We start from the raw sequence: 26,314 nt of genomic DNA on the forward strand, positions 1-26,314 counted from the left end.
CTGTTGAACATGCTTTTCTCTTTGAAAGCCTGAGGAAAATGGGACGTTCAAGACATTGTTCAGAAGAACAGCGTAGTTTGATTCAAAAGTTGATTGGAGAGGGGAAAACTTATACGCAGGTGCAAAAAATTATAGGCTGTTCATCTACAATGATCTCCAATGCTTTAAAATTGACAAAAAAAAAACAGAGACGCGTGGAAGAAAACAGAAAACAACCATCAAAATGGATAGAAGAATAACCAGAATGGCAAAGTCTCACCCACTGATCAGCTCCAGGATGATCAAAGACAGTCTGGAGTTACCTGTAAGTGCTGTGACAGTTAGACGCCTGTGTGAAGCTAATTTATTTACAAGAATCCTCCGCAAAGTCCCTCTGTTAAATAAAAGACATGTGCAGAAGAGGTTACAATTTGCCAAAGAACACATCAACTGGCCTAAAGAGAAATGGAGGAATATTTGTGGACTGATAAAAATTGACTGTAAAATTGTTCTTTTTGGGTCCAAGGGGCCGCAGACAGTTTGTGAGACGACCCCCAAACTCTGAATTCAATGGTGGTGTATCTGTCATTTGTAAATTTGTTTCAGGACTTCTTGTAAAAGTGTTCTGCCATTTGTAAAAGTGTTTTTGCACTTCCCAGCCACCGTACAAAATGGCTGAAGTCATATTATTGTTAAACCACTTGAATTAAAGCTGAAAACCGACACAGCAATCACAAGACAAAATTATAAAAACTGCCATTGTCCAGGTAGTTATGAACCTGACTGTACATTGTGGCATGCAATATATATATATATATATATATATATATATATATATATATATATATATATATATATATATATATATATATATATATTAAATGCACCGTGGATTTTATTCCTGCTCTGATTACTTTCAGTTTTTTTAAGAATCAAAGAGAATAACATCAGTAAGTAGATCAGGAGATGCAGGCACGCCTTACAAAACCTATGCAAGAGCTCCCCCTTGTGGAGAAATAGTGGCACTAAACTCCATCTTTTGAAGTGATGATTTGATCAGTTTTTGCATTTTTTATCATACACATGTGAAAAATGCAAACACATAAATGCACAGTAATGGAACAAGCCGGTGACCCCTCTTCAGTTCTTGCCTCTCTCTGCGTCCTGTTTGCGTTTGCTGTCTTTGAGCTCCTCTTTTACGTTCCAGCTGTGCACCAGACTCCGCCTGAGCTCTGCTAAATCCATCTGGATCTCCTCAAGCAGGTCCAGCTTTGAAAGCTTCCTGTCAATGGATAAAAGCAGCGTGTCTCCAGCCTCCGTGACCTGCTCAGCAGGGGTGCAGCTGGGCTGAGCCGGGTGGAGTGACCCCACGGCCTGTTCCCAAAGCATCTCGAAGTATGAATCGATGAAGGCTTCGAGTTCCTCTAAGCTGCTGTCACCCCACTGCTCAGTGAGACTCCTCAGAGTCCTCTCTGTCAGTGCAGGGTGGCAGGGGGACTGGACACTTGAGTCCTCTCCATCCGTCCCTATCCTGATTTGCATTTGAGGGAATGAGGGGTGTGTGGGTGAGAACGGAGGGACTTGGCTTGTGCCATTCACTCTCAGATTGTGGAGATGATCAGGAGTGGACCAGACGTGGAGGTTTACCACGAGTCTCTGCTGGTCAGTCGGTCTTTCCTTATCAGAAAGCACAGATGTAACACGGGACATCCAAGGTCCATCCAGGATTGTGAGCTGTGGAGGTCTCCGCCTTCTTCCCCTCCCTCCTCGCAGTGGCATCATCTGACCCCTGACATCAGCAACTTGTGAGCAGTGAAGTAAAGAAGAAGCAGTGCAACCAAGTGCTTCAGTCACTGCAAAAGAAATAAGACAAATGTGATCGAAAAACATCCCCACCTACAGACGTGTTCAGAATAATAGTAGTGCTATGTGACTAAAAAGATTAATCCAGGTTTTGAGTATATTTCTTATTGTTACATGGGAAAGAAGGTACAAGTAGATTCAGTAGATTCTCACAAATCCAACAAGACCAAGCATTCATGATATGCACACTCTTAAGGCTATGAAATTGGGATATTAGTAAAAAAAGTAGAAAAGGGGGTGTTCACAATAATAGTAGTGTGGCATTCAGTCAGTGAGTTTGTCAATTTTGTGGAACAAACAGGTGTGAATCAGGTGTCCCCTATTTAAGGATGAAGCCGGCACCTGTTGAACATGCTTTTCTCTTTGAAAGCCTGAGGAAAATGGGACGTTCAAGACATTGTTCAGAAGAACAGCGTAGTTTGATTAAAAAGTTGATTGGAGAGGGGAAAACTTATACACAGGTGCAAAAAATTATAGGCTGTTCATCTACAATGATCTCCAATGCTTTAAAATGGACAAAAAAAAAAAAAAAAACAGAAGCATGGAAGAAAATGGAAAACAACCATCAAAATGGATAGAAGAATAACCAGAATGGCAAAGGCTCACCCATTGATCAGCTCCAGGATGATCAAAGACAGTCTGGAGTTACCTGTAAGTGCTGTGACAGTTAGAAGACGCCTGTGTGAAGCTAATTTATTTACAAGAATCCCCCGCAAAGTCCCTCTGTTAAATAAAAGACATGCAGAAGAGGTTACAATTTGCCAAAGAACACATCAACTGGCCTAAAGAGAAATGGAGGAATATTTTGTGGACTGATGAGAGTAAAATTGTTCTTTTTGGGTCCAAGGGCCACAGACAGTTTGTGAGACGACCCCAAAACTCTGAATTCAAGCCACAGTTCACAGTGAAGACAGTGAAGCATGGTGGTACAAGCATCATGATATGGGCATGTTTCTCCTACTATGGTGTTGGGCCTATATATCACATACCAGGTATCATGGATCAGTTTGGATATGTCAAAATACTTGAAGAGGTCATGTTGCCTTATGCTGAAGAGGTCATGCCCTTGAAATGGGGTGTTTCAACAAGACAATGACCCCAAGCACACTAGTAAACCAGCAAAATCTTGGTTCCAAACCAACAAAATTAATGTCTCGGAGATGTGAAGAAATCATGAAAAACTGTGGTTATACAACTAAATACTATTTTAGCGATTCACAGGATTGCTAAAAAATCAGTTTGAACATAATAGTTTTGAGTTTGTAGCATCAACAGTAGATGCTACTATTATTGTGAACACCCCCTTTTCTACTTTTTTTTTACTAATAGCCCAATTTCATAGCCTTAAGAGTGTGCATATCATGAATGCTTGGTCTTGTTGGATTTGTGAGAATCTACTGAATCTACTGGTACCTTCTTTCCCATGTAACAATCAGAAATATACTCAAAACCTGGATTAATATTTTTAGTCACATAGCACTACTATTATTCTGAACACTACTGTAGATTGTCCAACTACACCTTTTTGGAATCTTTATGATGGGACATATATATATATATATATATATATATATATATATATATATATATATATATATATATATATATATATATATATATATATATATATATATATATATATATATATATATATATATATGGGAATTGGAGAGGCCTAGGATAAATGTGCCCACCCCCTCCAGACTGTTCACACAATAAATCAACAACTGTTATTTTCTTGTAACTTGTCAAAGTAAAAAGGACACATGAGGACAAATACATTAAAATTTGGTGAACTTTCATACAGCAGATCAATCAACAAGCAACTTGGTTTTGCTTATATAATATCATATAGACGAGTGCAATTACCAACTGTGATGTTCTAAAACCCAACAAAGTCACAACCCTGCAGAAAGGATTTTGTGTGAATGACAAAGCAGACACTTCTTCATTCTCTCTTTGACTCCCTCAGCATGTTTTTGAAGTTATCTTTTGTGACTTTATTTCCAGTGAGGAGGTCTGATGGTTATCGGAAGGGTCATCCCTATATTTCTTATAATGGGACCATGACAAAGGGTCCCATGTTCCCAGGCACCTATGTTCTCCAGTTCTAGAGCTCTATGTTCCCAGGGCCCCATCTTCCAAGGCCCTATGTTTCCAGGACCTTACATTCCCCAGATGAATACAGTAGATAATGGGAGCAAGACAAAGGGTCCCATGTTCCTAGGCTCCTATGTTCCTCATTTCTAGAGCCATATGTTCCAAGGCCCTATGTTTCCAGAGCCCTACATACCACAGATGAATATAGTAGATAACGGGACCATGATAAAGCATCCCATCTTCCCAGGCTTCTATGTTCCCCACTTCTAAAGGTCTATGTCCCCAGGGTCGCATATTCCCAAGTCCCTATTTTTTCAGGACCCTATGTTCCCCAGTTGAATAGAGGAGATAATGGGACCATGATAGTCCAAGGCTTCTATGTACCCTAGTTCTAGAGCTTGTGTTTCCACTCCATGTTCCCAAAGCCCTATGTTTCCAGAGCCATATGTTCCCCTGATGAATACAGTAGATAGTGGGACCATGACAAAGGGTCCTATGCTCCCAGGCTCCTATGCTTCTCGGTTATACCATCCAATGTTCCCAGGGCCCTTTGCTTCCCAGATCTATAACGCACATAATCAAGGCGCCTGTTGAAAATATGAATGTCTGAGGCAGATTCTTCTTCTGAAATGTGTCACAACCTGACTGTAATAGGGGAGTTCAAAAACTGAACTGAATCATGGACTCTTGGAATAAGACCCAGGAAACATTTACTCCACAGACGGCCACCACTGCTACGTTGCAAAAATAACTTACAGGCGTAATGTGTTGTGGTTATCACTCTGTTTCATCCACTCGTCCTCTTTCGAGGGAATGGTCAGTGCAATTGGACTGTCACAGCCGGACCTTCAACACAGAATAACAGCTCCTGACACCTCCTGTTAGGCACCAGACCCCATTTGTTCCACATCACTGTGATGAGCATATCTCACCCATATTGGCCTCTCTTCATTGGCTTCCTGTTAATTCTAGAATAGAATTTAAAATTCTTCTTCTTACTTATAAGGTTTTGAATAATCAGGTCCCATCTTATCTTAGGGACCTCGTAGTACCATATCACCCCAATAGAGCGCTTCGCTCTCAGACTGCAGGCTTACTTGTAGTTCCTAGGGTTTGTAAGAGTAGAATGGGAGGCAGAGCCTTCAGCTTTCAGGCTCCTCTCCTGTGGAACCAGCTCCCAATTCAGATCAGGGAGACAGACACCCTCTCTACTTTTAAGATTAGGCTTAAAACTTTCCTTTTTGCTAAAGCTTATAGTTAGGGCTGGATCAGGTGACCCTGAACCATCCCTTAGTTATGCTGCTATAGACGTAGACTGCTGGGGGGTTCCCATGATGCACTGAGTGTTTCTTTCTCTTTTTGCTCTGTATGCACCACTCTGCATTTAATCATTAGTGATTGATCTCTGCTCCCCTCCACAGCATGTCTTTTTACTGGTTCTCTCCCTCAGCCCCAACCAGTCCCAGCAGAAGACTGCCCCTCCCTGAGCCTGGTTCTGCTGGAGGTTTCTTCCTGTTAAAAGGGAGTTTTTCCTTCCCACTGTAGCCAAGTGCTTGCTCACAGGGGGTCGTTTTGACCGTTGGGGTTTTACATAATTATTGTATGGCCTTGCCTTACAATATAAAGCGCCTTGGGGCAACTGTTTGTTGTGATTTGGCGCTATATAAAAAAATTGATTGATTGATTGATCACGGCTGCTCGTTACGGTTGCGGAGTATTTAATGCAGAGTCTCCTACAGGTTTCCTGTCATCTGATGAATGAGCAGGAAGAACTCACCTGACGTGTGAGTTAACTTAACGCTCCAGATGGTTGCGTCCTTTGAAGGTAAAGTTCACATATGTTCAGACATGGTTGAGAACAGAGTCCCTGGGTGCTGTAGATCACCAAATGAGCTCAGAACACTTTTTATTTTCAAAACTCCATGAACAGGATGTTCAGCTGTGAAAATTTGGGTTTTGATAGATTCCGGTGTGAATTAGGGAGTGCGGTTATATTTTGTATCATGTTGGTGTCTGTTAACATCATAATTTGAAGTTATTCTTGTATTTTTAGTATCGGTAATAAAGACTATTTCTGTGTTTCAGTTGCACGCAGGAAGTCGATAATTCTGAGTCGTGTTTCCAACGTCCAATCAAAATGCTTGCCGTTGCGTCTGTCTGGCAACAGGACATCAAGCGCCTTTCTGCGATATAGTTTTCATCCTCCATCTGGGGAGGGGAACTGTCACATGTTTGTAGACCCGATTATTACATAAACCTGCCATCAAACACTACATATAAGCAAAATTAATGAAGAGGTCATTCTGTTGACCGCCCATATTGCTGTGCCGTCAAATCAATGATGTCGGTCTTCACGGATCCCTGCCCAAGTTTCCGACTTGGAATTTTGACTTGAACATCTGGTCTACTGCACTTTTCCAATTCAGGTCTTGTTTTTTTTTCTTCTTTTTCCCCCCCTTGAGTTCTACGTGCACTCGAACACTATATTTACCACAGCTCAGTGGCGGTGCCAGGAAATGTTTGTTGGGGGGGCTGAGGTGGGGCTGGGGTAAAAGTTGGAGGGGCTCCACAAAATATCGTCAAAATGAACAATATATCATAAATTGCTTTATAAATACCAAGGTATATGTTTTAGTCACCCGTGCTCCTCTAAAATGTGGTATCAATGCGCACACACATCACTTAGAATGACTGCAAGTTCAGTAAACTTGCACATAGGTATAAATAAAGGTAAGTGAAGTTTTAAGAGTGGCCGTAATAAATATTTAGGAAACCTAAATTTTTGGAGTATGGAGTTATATTTGTCTCATTAATACTTGCAAATGCACAGAGGGTGATTTACAAATATCCTTTGATTTGTACACGTGTTTTGTGATCCACAAACACAAATTTCTGATTTGTAACTTGTGTGTGGGTTTTTACAAATAAATGTTTATTGGCAAAACTGAAAATTCTGTTTGTGAAGGGTGATTCAGCATTGGTGGATCACCGAACACACACATTCATCACAGTTACACAATATTAAGACATTTTCAGAGCAAAACTGCAGTTGAGATCCACAAATATGTCAGTCGCTATTCACAGTATTGGCAGAATTATTGGGGGAGCTGAGGGGGGGCTTGGCTCGTTATTGGGTGGGCTTAAGCCCCCCCTTGGCGCCGCCACTGCCACAGCTGAAACTTCAACATCCGCCTTTGTTGTTCATTGTTCAGTAAAGTTTAAAATAAATTTGCTGTATGTTAGCTGGTTTGGCTAAAAGGAAACAGATGTCTTGTCGTTTAGACCTTCAGCTTAATTCAGCGAGTTTAACAAATATATTGACTTAACCATTATAGGAATTACACTCATTTTTATAGATTATTCCAGCATTGACAAAGACCATAATAATAAATACCATATTTTCTGGATTATAAGTAGCACCTGTTAAAACAAAAAGCCTCTTAAAGAGGAAAAACTCACATATAAATTGTACTTTTTTCTGTATTTTCTGTAGCTCTTTAATTTTGGATTTTTTTTGGGGGGGGGGGGCATTGTGGTAGTGCACTTTTTATTATTGGTATTTATTCTTTTATTATTAAAATTTATTTAGTGCTTTGATAACTGGAAAGTCGTATATAAATAGTCTGTATAATTATGAGAGATTTTTCTGTATATACATAAGTCATTCTGGAGCGTCAGGGTCAGGACCTCCCAATCTCGTAAAAAATAAATTCAAATGCGCAGCCTACTCCAGGAAATATGGTAATAGGACGACTGACAGGTCACAGTTGGGTCTGGCCTGTTTCCTTCTTAAACACTTTAAAGGTCTGGTGTTGGTTCTGTGTTTTTAATTTGCATTTGGAAGCTCATCATCATAACTCTGAGGTGCTGAGGCATGTTGGCGTCCCAGCCAAGGCCTGGACCCATTTACAACTTGGTGGGCTGAGACAATGCAGCTGAAGTGACAGACAGTACGATTTATAGGCCTCTTTGGCTGTTTCTCCAATCACAGCTGCAGCTTTTCATAATTTTCAATCATACATCTCATATCACAGACGTATCCAGCAGGCACAACTGTCTATGAAATATTACATCAACCAAACACAGCTGCTCTTTTGATCCGTGTGGTGCATTAAAGTTCACCATATGCAGTAGGATTTGTCTTCATTATATGTTCTTTTAAGGTTGTGACATACAAGATGACTGCACGTATTGTTTTGGAGTTACTGTCTGCATAAACTCACCCACTCATCTATATTTTTGCTGTCCAAACTCTACCAGCACAGGAAATATAAGCAAAATCTTAGCACTGCACAGTACACATGGTTTCTAAAGGTCAAAGGTATAAGAACATGAAGGTGCGAGTCTATTCAACCTGTGGCTTCATGTCAAATATTCAAGCTGGTATTCAAAATGGCCACGTTTTTTTAAAGGTGCATCGCCTCTGGGTTTCTTAATATTTAAGCCATAAAAAGAAGTTTCCTTAGCACCGCTATAATTTTATTCTTCAGCATTTTAATAAGGGGTTCATAATGTGATATGGCCAATATGACCAATATTTGTGCAGTCTGGAAAACATTTGAAATTAACACCCCTGAAGGGAAGAAATTCCAGTGATTAGATGGCCATGAACTACATTTGATAGAGACATCAGATCACATGTGATGGGCTTCCCCCAACGTGTGCAAGGAATGCTGGGAAGTACAGAGTGACAGCCAGTTGGAGTAAAGAAAGGCACAGCAACATCAGCTGGCTGCTAGCTCGAACAAAATAAAACAAGATGGCGGAAAACAGCTCCAAAACAGCTTATTTCTGTATAAATTGAATATGTTTCTCATCTATTTTGTAAAGGTTGGTGAGAAATGAACATGACGAAATCTGAAAATGCTGTTTTTGTAACCAGATAACACCTCTCATGTTTTTACAAGGCACCTTACAGATGTTAGCATGCACACCCTGTGACAGCACATCAAGCAAGGTCAAAGGTCTTCTCAAAACCTCGCATGCACGTGTTTCCTCCTGTAGATGACGTTAAAAGGGAAATAAAATATTCTCTTCATTAAATGAGCTGTAATTTTACAACACGTTACAAAAATTAACCAACATTATAATGCTTGGATTTTGGTAGAACAGCTTTGTGAAAATTTGAAAGGATGTACAACTTTAAATGAAAGGCATTGAAGTTACATACAAATAACTTAATTTCCCTACCCCCCCCCCCCCACCCCACCAAAACAAAATATTCCATGAGAACAAAGTCTTAAGTTGCAATAAACACGTGTGCCGAAATAAATTGTTTTTATTCAAAATGGCGCCCAAAATGGCCGTCTAACAAATGATTTTCATTAAAATTCCGCTAAAATGTATATCATAGCAACAAACAATAGAATTACTCTTAACAGAACATCGTAGTTCGTAAGTGGTGTTTTTTGCGGGAAACATCCTGATTGTATTTTGAGGTTGTCTAAAGAAACTAAAAAAAGTTTCTTTGTTTTGGAGTGCAGATACATGACCTAATTATCATATTTTTGCTGATAAAAGTTGAGGCCTCAAAGGGATCTTCAGCTGAAAAACACCTCATGTAAAATAATGAAAGAGTGAATCCAGGTCAGACTGCCCTTAGCAAATAGTAGTATACTTAAAGTTCATTTAATTAAGTATGCTTCAGTATAAGTATAGCAAGTATACTACAGACCGTGTACTGTTAGTATACTAGAAAGTACACAAATGTAATACTTTTTCGGACTAAATTGGAACATTTCAAGTTTATAAAAGTATAGTTTAAAGTTTAAGTTTGCAAAAGTACACTTTAAAGTATATAACAAGTACACTCATCTATATACTACCAATGTATATATTGTATAATGTATATATTATACAATATAAAAATATAAAAATGTATATATTATACAATGTATATCCGTCTTGTATGCTTAAAGTATACCACAAGTACACTTATCAATGTACTTGATATATCCCTCTCCTATGCTTAAAGTATACCCACAAGTGCACTTATCAATATAGTTGTACTGCCATTGTACTAGTTGTATACTTTGAGTTCCTATTTTTAGTTTATTATCATATACTTAAAGTATATCATTATACACATTGGTTATTTCACTATTTTACACTTTAATTTTGCTTGGCATATTACTTGTAGCTTACTATTTATATACTGAAAATATACTCCTTAAAGTATTCTTAAAGTTTACTCATACTGGGCCTCATGTATCAATGTTGCGCACTTGTGGCGTAAATTTACGGCGTAAACTTGAACTATACCAAAGTCGCCGTGACATGTATCAAGCAGTGTGCACCTGCCCATTTCTGGCATACGCCTGACGTGATCTTGATAAATGCGGCGGGTGGAAACTATCATAATTATAATAAACACGCCCATAAATATTCAGACTCCGCTTCAGACACACCCTCATTTTACGACATGGAAGCCAGGAAGACGGCAATGAAAAAGAACTCCACCAATCACGACGCGTGCCAATAGAGCGTCAAAAGCGGCTGTCGTATCAATTGTTTTGTAGTATATAATCAATAAAGTGTTACAGTGGTCCCTCATTAATCGCTGGAGTTACGTTCTAAAAAATAGCCCGTAATACGCGAAACCGCGACGTAGTCAGCGTTATTTTTTACAATTATTATAGACGTTTCAAAGCTGTAAAACCCCTCACTACAAAGTTTATACACTTTTCTCAATCAGGCATGAACATTTTCTCACTTTTCTCTTGTGTGTAAACACTCTCAAAGTTCAAACCTTAGTAGGTAAATGATACCAAACTGTTTTCAGGCCCAAACATTTGTTTGAGAAATAAAAATAGAACATTTTCCTATAAATAATTATGATGGCATTTAGAACTTACGAATTAATTTTAACGATCAACGAACGAGGTCGGACACATAAGAAATTATTAATAGTGACTCACCAGTATTTCACAGATAGGGCCTCTGCGTCCTGACGCTGCGCCTTTTCCCACTCACACCTCACTGCAGCAGGTGTCTGTGTCCGTGTGACAAACACAGTTATGAGTAGTTGTTGGCGCTCTTTTCTCTTCTGGGCAACAAGATTCTTATAAACAGATACGCAGAACACAGAACACTGTAAAATAAAAAAAGCCATGCAAAATTGGACTAAATACTAAATACTCCGCAATAATAATTATTGACATGTGGATATTTGCTCGCTCAATGAATAAGACACGCCTAATCTGTCAGATTTCTTTATTTTTTAAATGTATTTCTGTATTTATTTTATTGTGACAACCGAATGGAGACGACAAAACCTGATTGCAGCACGGACGAATTAAGGGAATGACGAAACTACAGTTGTTATTATCAATTTCATAGTCTAAAACGATCACACCACATGAAGTTAAGCTCAGCGCTGCTCTGGCTCCAGGCTCGAAGTCTGGAGAAAAAGGCGAGCAGCACTTTCTTTGCAGTCAGCGCTGTGACCACGGATCGTGCTCGATAGACCAGCAATCCCGCAAAAGTGGGATTTGTATTGATTATTATGTAGTATAATCAAGAAAGTGTTATTATGTAACATATGCATTGATTTGTATAATGGCACTGTTTATCATGTTGATCATCTTTATTTTTATGTGGATTCCAGCGCTGGTTCATTTTGGTGTATAATTTACGCCACCTCTCGACCTGGTGTATATTTTCAGTGCAGCGTACGCCAGCGACCACATTGATAAATGCCAAGTAGCGCAGCCGTTTTGGCGTACACCCCATATACGCTCAAATATCGCCGTACGCAACGTTGATACATGAGGCCCATTATGTACACAAGACAGAAATGTCACAAGACAGAATGTTGAAAACAAGTTTTGATATATTTTCAAACATTTCAAAATCAAAGACCTATGAAATCAAGTCCTTCCTTTGTGGAGAAAATTAAAGGAAAAGTGAATGTAAAATGTAAACATAATGGTCTGTCCAAGATCAAGTCCTTATTTGTAAAAATGTAAACATAGCGTCTTCAACTGAGAACTAAAGTCCTTCCTTGTCAAAAAAGGTAAAAGAAAAGTGTGAACCTTTGGAACCAAAAATAAATAACTACATAGAAAACAAATCTGTACTTTTATCACTTCTTTTCAGTTACTTGAGTCAACGGCTTGACTTAGTATATCTTGCTCCAAGTGCATAATAAGTGTTAGTACTTTGTTGCAGAAAGACGTAAAAAGTATACTAAAGTATATGTTTTAGTATTAAAGTATAAGTGTAAGTCTTAGTATTAATGTACTTAGGCTTTTGTTTATACTTTTCAGTATAAGCCAAGTATACTTCACTATACTATTCTTAAGTATATAAAATATAGTTTATAAAAAGTCACCTTCAAGTATACTTCCTCAATTTTAGTAAAAAAATAAGTATACTCATAGTACACTTGAATAAACTTCTTTTTGCTAAGGGTGAGCAGCTTTACTTACGCTCATGGGAGCTATTTAAATGTTGTTTGGCGCCATCTGGCTGCTGCTGTTGTCCTGAAGAAATCTTCTCCCTCTGGTTTCCTGCGTGGACATTCAACCTTTCTTCTACAACCATCTCCTCTATCAGTTGGAGAAGCTCTTCAACCTGCCCTCTGTTTCTGCGTGTTTTATTGTTCAAAACATGATATCTGTTTCCGCACCTCCTTACAAGTGCCTGCAGGGGGGGTCCCTCACTCTCAATGCGTTGTTCTATGGTGGTGTCCCCCAGCCAGTCCCCGTAGCTGAACAGAACCATGGCTCTGCTCCACATCTGGGCTCCTCCTGCATCCAGTTGGTTCTCCACAGCCCGTCTCTGGGAGTGAGTGAAGGACGAGCTCATATTTACAATGAGCAGGATGGCGGTAAACCCACTTGGGGGAGGAGTCTCAAGAAGGTCAGACGTCAGTGACACGGAGCCTGGAGTGTCTGCAACGACCAGCGTCTTTCCACCGATTTTTCCGCATTTCTCAGAACATGAAGTGGTTTGTTTGTCTGAGTGGAAGCTCTCTCTGCTGAGGATGGTGTTTCCGCAGGAACTCTTCCCAGTGCTCCGGCCACCCACCAGCAAGATCCTGAACTCCGAGAGAGGACGGATCTTCCCTGTTACAAACATAAAGACGTTATTAGTCCTGGTTAGCAATGTTAAATATTTTACACTAATGATCACAGTGATGATTGTGGTAGGGTGGCACGCCAACAGGTTTGGAGACGTATATGCCAGGAGTTTTCGGCACAGGTATGAAGCAGTTTGAAGCAGGTTCACAGTAACAGACAAGATTCCATTTAAAGGAATAAAGGAGCTGATGAAGTTAATTTTATGGCAGAATCATGCAAATGTTGATAAAAGCACCAAAATTTGCAGGAGTGTTCCACTGGCCAATTGAAAATCCATCATGTCGACCATTTTTCAAGATGGCTGCCAAAGCTGAACATGAGAAACCAGTTTTTGTGTCGTGTTGGCTCTTGAGCTACGGCCACAGCAAGTAAAGCGATGACTTGCTGTTCATTTTCAATCAGAGTGGGTGTTTCGCAGCGGCAAGCGACAACGGCCGCTGTGCCGCCAGCTAGACGGGGCCAACACAGACCAGAAGGGTCTCCCTATGGTCACATTAGCTACAAGTGATGGCTTCATGTGTGTTCCCCGGGGCGTGCACGCTAAAGTCTCTACAAAAACAGCATTTTTAGATTTCAAAGTGTTTATTTCTTGCTCACTTTTACAAGATATATGAAAATTGTATCAGATTTATACCAAAATACAGCTGTTTCAAAGTGCATTCCGCCATCTTGGATTATTTTGTTTGAGTGAACAACGAGCTGATGTCACACTGGCTGTTCGTTATGATTGGCAGTCATCGTGTCACGTCACTCAGCATTTTCATAACATAGACTTCTCCTTTACAGTGGCCCCGCCTAGTTGGCAGCAGAGCAACCGTTGGCTCTTGCCACTGCAAATGGCCAAGAAATGAATGGTGAGTCAGTGCTTTGTCTCTGTTACTTGCTGTTGCTTGTAGCTAATATGACCATAAGGTATTTTATGCAAATGCTGAATGACACAACAAGGCAACTACCACATCTTGGTGGCTTCCCTCACTAGTCTCCTTCTTGCACAATTACTCTTGATTTTTGAGAAATGCCTCCTCCAGACAGATTTACCACAGAGTACACTATGTTTGTATTTCTAATGATTGTCAGTTAAGTGCAGGACATATTCAATCATATGGACATGTACATGTATCCATCCCCTGAGTTGTCTGAAGAAAAGTGACTGTAAAAGTGATGATTTTGTTAATTACACCTGGTTCTTATTGTAATACTGTCCCTTACAAAGTACAAAGTCAAAGTATTTCTCAATTTAAACTTATTCAAAGTCACGTTAAAAAAACAGACCTGGGTTCTGAAGAACTTCTCTCTCGCAGGAGATCCGTCCGTTCAGAACCCCGAACAAAGGACTAACACAGTTTTTATAAAACACAACATGGGCGTGACAAAGGCGGACCTTATTTCATAAAATCCTTCCCTTATTGGTCCCCGTGGGCATTAAAGGGAGGTCCAGCCTCCGCCCATAACCCGCGCGATAACGGCACATATTATAATTTGTATTGTAACTTGAATCTCTTTATTCAATGTGGTAAAAACCAGTTCAGCCCAGTTCAACATGCACATTTAGGCAAATAACAGACTAAAAGTATACCAAACTAAGAGTATAACTATTTAAGTAAAGTAATCACATAATACCAAAACAAATAGCAAAGAAAACAAAATAATATATAAACACACAAATATATCTAACAATTTATATGTGTTACAATAAATGGTGCAATTATTTATGCATCCACTCATTTTGGCTTTTATATTTTTAATTGATTTATGTCATGTTGTTGAGATTAGTTTTCACATTGAGGTTAAAGAGCGCAGGGGTGGTGGCCGTGGTTAATGCGCTTGGTTGCTTTGCGCCATGCGGCACCGCCGCGACGCGCGGAATTACTCCGCACGTCTGTCTCAATGTGCCGAAAAAGTGCTGATGTCTTTTCACAGTTCCTGTGCTTTTCAGACGACGTCCCGGATAAAACATAGCGTCCAGTTTGGAAATGAACGGCACATTCCACTGTTACAGGAGTTTTTGTCACGGAAAGAGGAGCGGAGGCCGCATGGCGCGAAGCAACGCCGTGATGAAGCCTCACGGGACATGTTCTGGCATGTCCAGGCACATCCACAATTTCGCGGATAATCACTCAATGGAAAAACCACCGACAGCTGTCTGAACACCATCTCAAAGCCGTCCTGTGAGACCAAAACGGAGGTGGTTTTGTCTCACTCCAGTAGCAAATCCATCCTGACGCGCGAAGCCTCCACTCAGCTTTCCATGACAAAATCTCTTGTTAAAAGTGAAATCTGCCGGAAAATGGTTGATGTCCAGCTCTTGTGATAACCAGAGAAATGGCACACGATGGTCACAGATCCAGACAGCCATCCGTTTAGAAATGAAATGGTCGTTCAGCCTGTCGATGGCAGCTTCGGAGCGCGGCGCGCCCCACAGCCGCTGGGGGCCATCCTTAAAGCGACAGTAACACTCCTTATTCTCTACCAAGCCCGTAACATTTTCACCAAAAGTCAGATAAATTTTTCTAATGTTTCCAGCTGCCAGTCTCTAACAGTTTCTGAAAAAATTCTGATGGAAAAAAAGCCCAAATCATTCTGCCATTTCCTGACAATCAAATCAAATCAAATCAATTTCATTTATATAGCGCCAAATCACAACAAACAGTTGCCCCAAGGCGCTTCATATTGCAAGGCAAAGCCATACAATAATTACAGAAAAACCCCAACTGTCAAAACGACCCCCTGTGAGCAAGCACTTGGCGACAGTGGCAAGGAAAAACTCCCTTTTAACAGGAAGAAACCTCCAGCAGAACCAGGCTCAGGGAGGGGCAGTCTTCTACTGGGACTGGTTGGGGCTGAGGGAGAGAGCCAGGAAAAAGACATGCTGTGGAGGGGAGCAGAGATCAATCACTAATGATTAAATGCAGAGTGGTGCATACAGAGCAAAAAGAGAAAGAAACACTCAGTGCATCATGGGAACCCCCCAGCAGTCTACGTCTATAGCAGCATAACTAAGGGATGGTTCAGGGTCACTGATCCAGCCCTAACTATAAGCTTTAGCAAAAAGGAAAGTTTTAAGCCTAATCTTAAAAATAAACAACGACGAGGGGGCTGGACCGCTCCTCACTCAAAGCCTGCTCACAGGCCAATGACGCAACCGACAGGCGTGGAAAAACTCACGCATGCGCAAGAGGGTTCAAGCTTGTCTGACGCAATCACACGTGATTCAAATCCATATGGTTTTTGAAAAAAATAATAAGGTCAGATACTTTTCTTATAGACCTCGTATATATATATATATTATGTGACTGAAAAGATTAATCCAGGTTTTGAGTATATTTCTTATTCTTACATGGGAAACAAGGTACCAGTAGATTCAGTAGATTCTCACAAATCCAACAAGACCAAGCATTCATGATATGCACACTCTTAAGGCTATGAAATTGGGCTATTAGGAAAAAAAAGTAGAAAAGGGGGTGTTCACAATAATAGTAGTGTGGCATTCAGTCAGTGAGTTCGTCAATTTTGTGGAACAAACAGGTGTGAATCAGGTGTCCCCTATTTAAGGATGAAGCCAGCACCTGTTGAACATGCTTTTCTCTTTGAAAGCCTGAGGAAAATTGGACGTTCAAGACATTGTTCAGAAGAACAGCGTAGTTTGATTAAAAAGTTGATTGGAGAGGGGAAAACTTATACGCAGGTGCAAAAAATTATAGGCTGTTCATCTACATTGATCTCCAATGCTTTAAAATGGACAAAAAGAAAACAGAGACGTGTGGAAGAAAATGGAAATCAACCATCAAAATGGATAGAAGAATAACCAGAATGGCAAAGGCTCACCCACTGATCAGCTCCAGGATGATCAAAGACAGTCTGGAGTTACCTGTAAGTGCTGTGACAGAAGACGCATGTGTGAAGCTAATTTATTTGCAAGAATCCCCCGCAAAGTCCCTCTGTTAAATAAAAGACGTGCAGAAGAGGTTACAATTTGCCAAAGAACACATCAACTGGCCTAAAGAGAAATGGAGGAATATTTTGTGGACTGATGAGAGTAAAATTGTTCTTTTTGGGTCCAAGGGCCACAGACAGTTTGTGAGACGACCCCCAAACTCTGAATTCAAGCCACAGTTCACAGTGAAGACAGTGAAGCATGGTGGTGCAAGCATCATGATATGGGCGTGTTTCTCCTACTATGGTGTTGGGCCTATATATCACATACCAGGTATCATGGATCAGTTTGGATATGTCAAAATACTTGAAGAGGTCATGTTGCCTTATGCTGAAGAGGACATGCCCTTGAAATGGGTGTTTCAACAAGACAATGACCCCAAGCACACTAGTAAACCAGCAAAATCTTGGTTCCAAACCAACAAAATTAATGTCTCGCAGATGTGAAGAAATCATGAAAAACTGTGGTTATACAACTAAATACTAGTTTAGTGATTCACAGGATTGCTAAAAAAGCAGTTTGAACATAATAGTTTTGAGTTTGTAGCGTCAACAGCAGATGCTACTGTTATTGTGAACACCCCCTTTTCTACTTTTTTTTACTAATAGCCCAATTTCATAGCCTTAAGAGTGTGCATATCATGAATGCTTGGTCTTGTTGGATTTGTGAGAATCTACTGAATCTGCTGGTACCTTGTTTCCCATGTAACAATAAGAAATATACTCAAAACCTGGATTAATCTTTTTAGTCACATAGCACTACTATTATTCTGAACACTACTGTATATATATATATATATATATATATATATATATATATATATATATATATATATATATATTAGTAGTAGTACTAGTAGTAGTAGTAGTAGTAGTAGTTTTTTTAACTCTAATTATAAAAAGATGTATGTTAAATATCGGGTTTCAAATGCAACAGGTTTGTTATCCATGTTTAGCAATAGAAGCAATATAGGGGAAATGAATAGCGCCACCAGCAGATGTGGGATGGTGGAGATTTGCACAGACCAACAGGGCATGCAGAGCACAAGGAATGAATGAGAGATTCTGAGCTCTAGTAAAGTACGATAAATATGACGAGAAAGTTGCTGATGTGGCAGGAGGAGGTGCAGGAAAAACACACAGACATGGAAACACTGATCACACACCCAGCTGAGACTTTGCCGTCTGCCTTTGTTTGTCCTTCTTCAAGAACCTGTCCATGGCTCTCTCCTTCTCCCACTGCTTCTCCTCCTGCAGTTGTTCCAGTATACCTAGCTCCATTTCAAAGTAGCGCCCGCTGTTGCAGCCACACACCATTTCCTCCATCTTTCTGATCAGCCCTCTGACCTGAAAGTCATCTCCAGTTGCTGCAAAGTTCAGGACATGATACCTGTTGCCACATTTTTCAACAAGCCATCGGAGAGGTTCTCCTTCATTTTCCACCAGCTGCTCGACAGTTGTGTCGCCCAGCCAGTCGCCAAAACTAAAAAGTAGGAGGACATGGCTCCAGATGTTCTTGCTGACCAGTTCCAGGTGCTCTTGCACTGCTCTCCTGTAGGTTTCAGTGAAGGCTCGGTCCAATCGAATGAGCAGCAGGAACACGTGTGGCCCCGGAGGACACAGCGAGACACTCAGCATCATCTCCCTGCGCTCAAAAAAGGAACTTTCATGGTGGAAGTAGTTCATCCACCAGCCTGGTGTGTCCACAGCTGTCACCTGTCTCCCCAACACGAACCCTTTTCCAACCAGACACTGAGCTGTTCTCCTGAGGCCGTGGCTTCGCTCGCTCCCCAAAATGGTATTCAGGGCAGACGTCTTCCCAGACCCCTTTGCTCCAAGCAGCACCATCCTGATGTCAGGAAGGTAGCGCAGCTTCTCTGAAGGAATAAAAAGAGCAGATGAAAGATTTTTGGGGTTAGACTGTTTCATAACCCAGTCTTATTTGTGTGTCTACATGCATAACTGCATAACAAGTGATCCAACTGACTGGGTGTCACTACCATACATTTACCCTCCAAAGTGATCTGGATCAGGATTTCTGTTTTTTTGGGGTTTGAGATTGAGTCTACCATTTTAAAATGTAGATCGCCAGCTGTGACTAAACTTTAAGATGGAATTTGACATTTTCAACCTGGACTCTATTTTTTAGAAATGGTGGGGTTCATTTTTTCGTGCAGGATAACGACAAATGTCATAGATCCAGAATAAATTTAGTACACACAGGTTAACTGGCTTTTAATCTTCAAATGCACCTCGCAGTGCTGCAACACTCAGAGTATTCCTAACCCAGCCCCAGCAGCCCTGCATCACTTATGGGGGTCCTGATGTGTTTCAAGGATGCAGGCACCCACCCCCGCCCCCACCCCCACACAAAAACTGTACTCACACTAGTTTTACATAATAAAGTGAAGTCATGTAATATATATTGCTACTTCAATCCTTGTGAATAAATTCACTCTATCCCCAAACTCCCAGGAATAAAAATACTTAAAATCTGCATTTAAATAAATTCAATAAAAGAGATTCATAAATCTTTAAAATCCTGCAATGGAATGCCCCCTCCCCAAAGAAAAAATCATGGATTGAGCTCAAGGTGCAGTCCCTTTTTATTATCGAGCTTCAAATTATTTGTGAGCTAAACTCAATCTCTTTATGTACACTTCTGTGATGGCAGCATTAATGCAGAAAAGTACAGAGATTTCAGAGCAGCATATGCTGTCTACAGGACAATATCTTGTTCAGGTTTGTCCCATGCATTTTTCAAAAACACAATGCAAAACCACATTCTGCTCACATTACAAAGACATGGCTGCAGAAGAAGAGAGTACAGATACTGGACTGATGAGCCTGGAGTCCTGACCTGCCCCCAACAGATAGTGTGTGAAGAATTTTGAAACAAAAAATACTATGATGACCCTATAGTGGTGCACACCGTAAGACGCACTATTTGTAGGAACAAGGTGACAAAATAGCACCTGAAACATTTTATCGCTCAATATCAATAAAAACAAAACAACTTTTAAATGCTGTGAGACGGAATGGCAACATTACAAAGTGGTAAATGCAACACATCCCAACGTTTATTGTGATGTGTTGTGGGCTTTAAATACAGGAATGGAAGGATATTAACAAATGAAATTAAGGTGACCAGAAATAAAATCCAACATTTCGGGTTCCTACTGTCTGCAGCGGAATAGAAGACAAAGTAAATGTAAGAAAAAAATGTCTGTTGGTTGGTTGGTTTTTGTTTGTTTGTTTTTTGTTGTGTTTTGTTTTTTGAGGGGGTTTTGTTGTTGTTGTTGTTGTTTTGCATTTCCATCCTGTTCCAACCTTCTTCTTTTTTTGGGGGGGGGGGTCATTTTCAGTGACCTTTCACAGCCTGCCTGCAGTACCTCCACAGCCCACCAAACGGGGCTGCATCCTTCATTTTGGGAATCACTGATGTGGACCGCTTTTGGTCTCAGTTTCTAGTGATACACTGTTTAAAAAAAAAGGATTCAGTGATTATGACAGTGCAGTGTGAAGCTGACACTTACTACCGACATCTCATGACTCAGTCAAAGGAACAAGAGTCAGTAAATTAGTTATGTTACAATACATGTCTTATACTGAAGTAAAGAAAGAATGAGCACCCCCTCATTTCTCCTGATCTGGATGATCTGGATTGATGATGATGTGGGTGGGAAAACACATTTTCACTGGTCTCGTCACACTAATCTCATCTTTAGACAAAATGACAGAAGCAGCTCTTTGAAGAAGTGTGGAACTGATCAGAATTCACATGTGTCTAATTTTCTGATTGAGTTCACTTTGATCTGAACAGAAAGTCATGTGTCTTCGCTGCACCAATAACTATAGGGGCTGAATCACACTATTCATATTTTTATGGATTTTGTACATATGAAATGCAACCTATTTATAATACATCAGAACAAAGTAATATATGTGAGGAAAATACTTTTTTTTTTACAATTCACAAATGTGGGCTATGTGATTTATTTTTTAAATGCATATTACTTTTGAATATCATGATTTAAAAAGACATTGTTGCAGGCAATAGTGCACACATTTGTTTTTGACCAATTTTCTTTTTGTCTCTAGAATCACTTATATTTTAGGTTCTATCAGTTTAATGATGAATGTCTCCATCCTTCCATCCATTTTTAAGCTCACTTATTACAGTTAGAGCAAAATGAAAATATGGGACACAAATGACAATGAAAAATGTATTAAAAAAAAAAACATGAACCGTTGTTTTGTTTGTTTGTTTGTTTGTTTTTAAGAGTCATCAAATGGCCTTCCAAGAACAGGAACAAAATCCCAACCAAAACAAATAAAAATAAATAAACAAACAAACAAAAATTTAAATATCTAACAAAACATATAAATAAATTCAACCGAAAATGTCATTAAGAAGACTGGTTATGTAAGAAGCGCTATAAAAAAAACTTCTTTAACAGCTCTGAATTAGTAATGGCTGAAAAACTGATAATCCGATCCAGAAAACATGGCCTCCAAATTTTATTTTAAACAGTCACAAGTTAGTTGAGGGTAATGCAAAACTCACACCTTATATTTTGAAACTGATTCATACACATCAGAAGATATTGCTCCATTTCAAGTGTTATGTGTCGGACGCAGCTCGGAGAACCGACCAGCGTTTGAAGGACCCAGTATGAAATAAGCAGAGCACGGTACAAAGGCTAACTGAATTTAATACATAACAGTGATAATATAATAACAAAAGGTGTGGTCTGGCGTGGTGCGCTCCCAGCAGCGCTAACGGTCCGGAGCCAGAAGCTGTTTCGGACCCAAGGACCCCGCCGACACCCCCCAGGTGGCCGCAACAACCGAGTCTGTGAAAGAAGGAACCATTAAGTGAGTCCACACTCTACACACAGAGAGAACACTTAAAGGTGTACAAACAGCAAACACTTCCTGGCTTGATTACTGATCAGCTTCCCAACCTGCAGGCATGGAACATCCAGTTCACAAAACTCCACCGCAGTGAAAGCTGATACATGACTAACAAACAGCTCAATACAATAAGGTGTGAGGGACACCACATTTACTGACTGTATAAATGTTAGTCACAAAATCTAACGTACCTCAGGAAGTGTGCTGACGAGCGTGAGACCTCACCCCCTCCTCTTTCACAGACTGTGCATCAAACCTGGACGTTCTCAGCATCCGCTGTTGATGAGATGGCTCCCGAGACGACGATCTCACCCGTCTGGTCACAAGGTCGAGTCTCTGGCAAATACACACTGTGCACTTCAGTCTTAAATGCCAACATGTTCCAATCCATCCAGATGCACCACAGCTGTGAGTCCTGACGAGTCGCAGGTGATCAGGGTGAGGTCCTGACAGCCTCAGCAACACAGCCACTCAGTTCCAAACGCACGCCACCTGGGAGGAAAACCAAAAGACAGAAACAAACCGGCAGCCAGGCCCCCCCAGCCATATAACATCAAGAACCTTAAATACAACCTGCTGTGGAACCTGTTGCTTATAGTACTTAATACTTAGGAAATAGATTTGAAAGAATACTTAATTTTATTTAACGAATTAAACTTTAAAGTTTTTTGTTTGTTTGTTTGTGCGGTTGTTTAGTTAAAGAATCCTAAAGTGGCCTCATGTGGGTGGGCATTTCTAACATCCTTTCCCAGAGCAAAGATCTTTCAGCCTTCCACTTTAAAGGTGTCAAAAAAAAAACACTTGAGTCAACTTGGTGTTTGTAATTGTTTTACCTTGCATGAGACATCTTTGTTTTCTCATTTTCAGGAACCTCTGCTGAGCCCTTGAATCTGCTTCTCTCTTCTTTTCTGTGATTTCCTGTACAGTTATTTCCTGCATTTCAAAAACTCTGTTTCCATTTTTGGCGACGAGTCTGTCTATCTTCTGAAACAGCTGGGCGATTTCAGCGTCATCACTGAAGGACATGCTGTGACACCTGTGACCACATTTCTCACTGAGCCAGTTAAGAGCCTTCGTCTCTGAGCCCGTGTCTCCACGTGTGTCAGCGTAGGTGAAGACCGCTATGCAATGTCTCCATACCCTGTCCCCCAGCAGGCGCACATGTTCCTCCAGAGCCCTTCGGCGCTTTTCGGTGAATGAGGAACTGGCTTTCACTGTTATCAGAAACGCGTGTGGGCCTGGCGAACACAGAGGGACGCTGCTCATGATCTCCCTCTTCACCAGCTCAGGTGTGTTCTGCACACTGAAGTCACACCACCAACTGGGAGTGTCCACGACTGCAACCCGGCGGCCAGCAACAACTCCCAGCCTCCGGCAACAAGAGCTCCTCTCTTGGGTGGCAAACTCCTCTTTGCTCAAGATTAAGTTCCCAACATGACTTTTTCCGGAGTTTCTGCCACCAAGAAGGACAATGTTCAGGTGTGACGGGCACCAACCGTTCCCTAGTAACATCAAAACAGGATCACAAAGGGAGGAGAAGGTGGTTAAACAGTGAATTTAGAAAATCAATCACCAAAAGTTAACCTTCGCAATCTAAACTTACACTCTGTCAGCTCGCTGATTGCCATCTCACCTCCTGTGGCTCAGCATGTCCAAGCAACAGGCAGTTTTAAGATATATACACATACATATGTCGACTGATATATCAAGTGCCTTCGAAGCTCTGCTTCCATGTTCAGTGGGCAAATGTGAACAAATGCCGTTGTTGAAGGAGTGGTGGAAATGTTTTATGTGTTTATGAGTCTAAAGGTTTTCTGTAATAACATGACACACTACACTTCTCAACAGTACAGCTGGGTCCATAAATATGTAGACATTGATCAAGTTTGGGATGGTGAGGGCAGAGATGCCCAAATTAAAATGTTGATGTTATGTGAATTACTCTATATTATACATTATATGGCGCCTAAATAGATCCTTGCCATTTAATTGGTTGATTGTATGTAATGTGGCATGGATTAGTTGTCTCAGTGCTTAGAAAAATAGTCCATTGTATGATTTATGGCATTTTTCATACAATTTGGTTCCATTTACCATTAATTTTGGTCCCATATACGTTTCACTCTATTTAATGACCCCATTACCTTTTTATAAAAATGTGTTTGTGATTTGAGGAAGCTATCTATAGCACATGGACTTGGCCTTGATCTCTTTAGGTGTAATATAAAACAAATAATGACTGTTTTCCATTTGTGCAGTGGAAAGAATATGCTCATTCCACAATAACAAGAGGTATGTCTGGAGGAGAAAAGGTGTGGCTTTCAAACCTAAGAACATTGTACCATCTGTCAAGCATAGTAGTGGTACCATCTGGGGCTGTTTTGCTGCCAGTGGTCCTGGTGCATTGCAGAAAGTGGATGGAATAGTGAAAAGGGAGGACTACCTCCAAATTTTTCACCATCACCTCAAACCAACAGCTAGATGGTTCAAACTCGGCCACAATTGGGTATTACAAGAGAACAATGATCACAAGCACACACTGAAACTGGTTGTGGGTTAAATGAAGCAGGCTAACATTAAGCTTCTGAAATTATCTTGCCAAAGCCCCGATCTCAACCCTATTGAAAATTTGTGGATTACACTTTAAAGGAGCATAGTTTCTGAGCACAGCGACCCTATGTACCAGGAAACCAAGCAATTTAAATATACTCTACCAATTCTGTGAAGATGAGTGGTCAAATACACTCAACAAAAATATAAACGCAACACTTTTGGTTTTGCTCCCATTTTGTATGAGATGAACTTAAAGATCTAAAACTTTTTCCACATACACAATATCACCATTTCCCTCAAATATTGTTCACAAACCAGTCTAAATCTGTGATAGTGAGCACTTTTCCTTTGCTGAGATAATGCATCCCACCTCACAGGTGTGCCATATCAAGATGCTGATTAGACACCATGATTAGTGCACAGGTGTGCCTTAGACTGCCCACAATAAAAGGCCACTCTGAAAGGTGCAGTTTTATCACAGCACAATGCCACAGATGTCACAAGATTTGAGGGAGCGTGCAATTGGCATGCTGACAGCAGGAATGTCAACCAGAGCTGTTGCTCGTGTATTGAATGTTCATTTCTCTACCATAAGCCGTTTCCAAAGGCGTTTCAGAGAATTTGGCAGTACATCCAACCAGCCTCACAACCGCAGACCACGTGTAACCACACCAGCCCAGGACCTCCACATCCAGCATGTTCACCTCCAAGATCGTCTGAGACCAGCCACTCGGACAGCTGCTGAAACAGTCGGTTTGCATAACCAAAGAATTTCTGCACAAACTGTCAGAAACCGTCTCAGGGAAGCTCATCTGCATGCTCGTCGTCCTCATCAGGGTCTCGACCTGACTCCAGTTCGTCGTCGTAACCGACTTGAGTGGGCAAATGCTCACATTTGCTGGCGTTTGGCACGTTGGAGAGGTGTTCTCTTCACGGATGAATCCCGGTTCACACTGTTCAGGGCAGATGGCAGACAGCGTGTGTGGCGTCGTGTGGGTGAGCGGTTTTCTGATGTCAATGTTGTGGATCGAGTGGCCCATGGTGGCGGTGGGGTTATGGTATGGGCAGGCGTCTGTTATGGATGAAGAACACAGGTGCATTTTATTGATGGCATTTTGAATGCACAGAGATACCGTGATGAGATCCTGAGGCCCATTGTTGTGCCATACATCCAAGAACATCACCTCATGTTGCAGCAGGATAATGCACGGCCCCATGTTGCAAGGATCTGTACACAATTCTTGGAAGCTGAAAATGTCCCAGTTCTTGCATGGCCAGCATACTCACCGGACATGTCACCCATTGAGCATGTTTGGGATGCTCCGGACCGGCGTATACGACAGCATGTACCAGTTCCTGTCAATATCCAGCAACTTCGCACAGCCATCGAAGAGGAGTGGACCAACATTCCACAGGCCACAATTGACAACCTGATCAACTCTATGTGAAGGAGATGTGTTGCACTGCATGAGGCAAATGGTGGTCACACCAGATACTGACTGGTATCCCCCCAATAAAACAAAACTGCACCTTCAGAGTGGCCTTTTATTGTGGGCAGTCTAAGGCACACCTGTGCACTAATCATGGTGTCTAATCAGCATCTTGATATGGCACACCTGTGAGGTGGGATGGATTATCTCAGCAAAGGAGAAGTGCTCACTATCACAGATTTAGACTGGTTTGTGAACAATATTTGAGGGAAATGGTGATATTGTGTATGTGGAAAAAGTTTTAGATCTTTGAGTTCATCTCATACAAAATGGGAGCTAAACCAAAAGTGTTGTGTTTATATTTTTGTTGAGTGTATATTTATTTCATGCAATAAAATACACATTAATTATTTAAAAATCATACAATGTGATTTTCTGATTTTTTTTTTTTTTTTT

The 26,314-nt window shown here is 40.8% G+C and overlaps 1 protein-coding gene across 1 annotated transcript; it reads right to left on the minus strand.

Annotated features, from left to right (window-relative positions):
• Positions 1-1,119: 1,119 nt before the first annotated feature.
• Positions 1,120-23,503, minus strand: si:ch211-214j24.15 (GTPase IMAP family member 8). The gene is made up of 5 exons (XM_034190466.1): positions 23,479-23,503; positions 22,709-23,377; positions 18,125-18,835; positions 12,372-13,010; positions 1,120-1,832 (listed from the first exon to the last, which is right to left on the minus strand). The coding sequence occupies exons 1-5, from the start codon at positions 23,501-23,503 to the stop codon at positions 1,120-1,122; spliced, it is 2,757 nt and encodes a 918-aa protein (XP_034046357.1).
• Positions 23,504-26,314: the final 2,811 nt, after the last annotated feature.

This window comes from Thalassophryne amazonica, chromosome 16 (genome assembly GCF_902500255.1).
Source record: "Thalassophryne amazonica chromosome 16, fThaAma1.1, whole genome shotgun sequence".
Lineage (NCBI taxonomy): Eukaryota > Metazoa > Chordata > Actinopteri > Batrachoidiformes > Batrachoididae > Thalassophryne > Thalassophryne amazonica.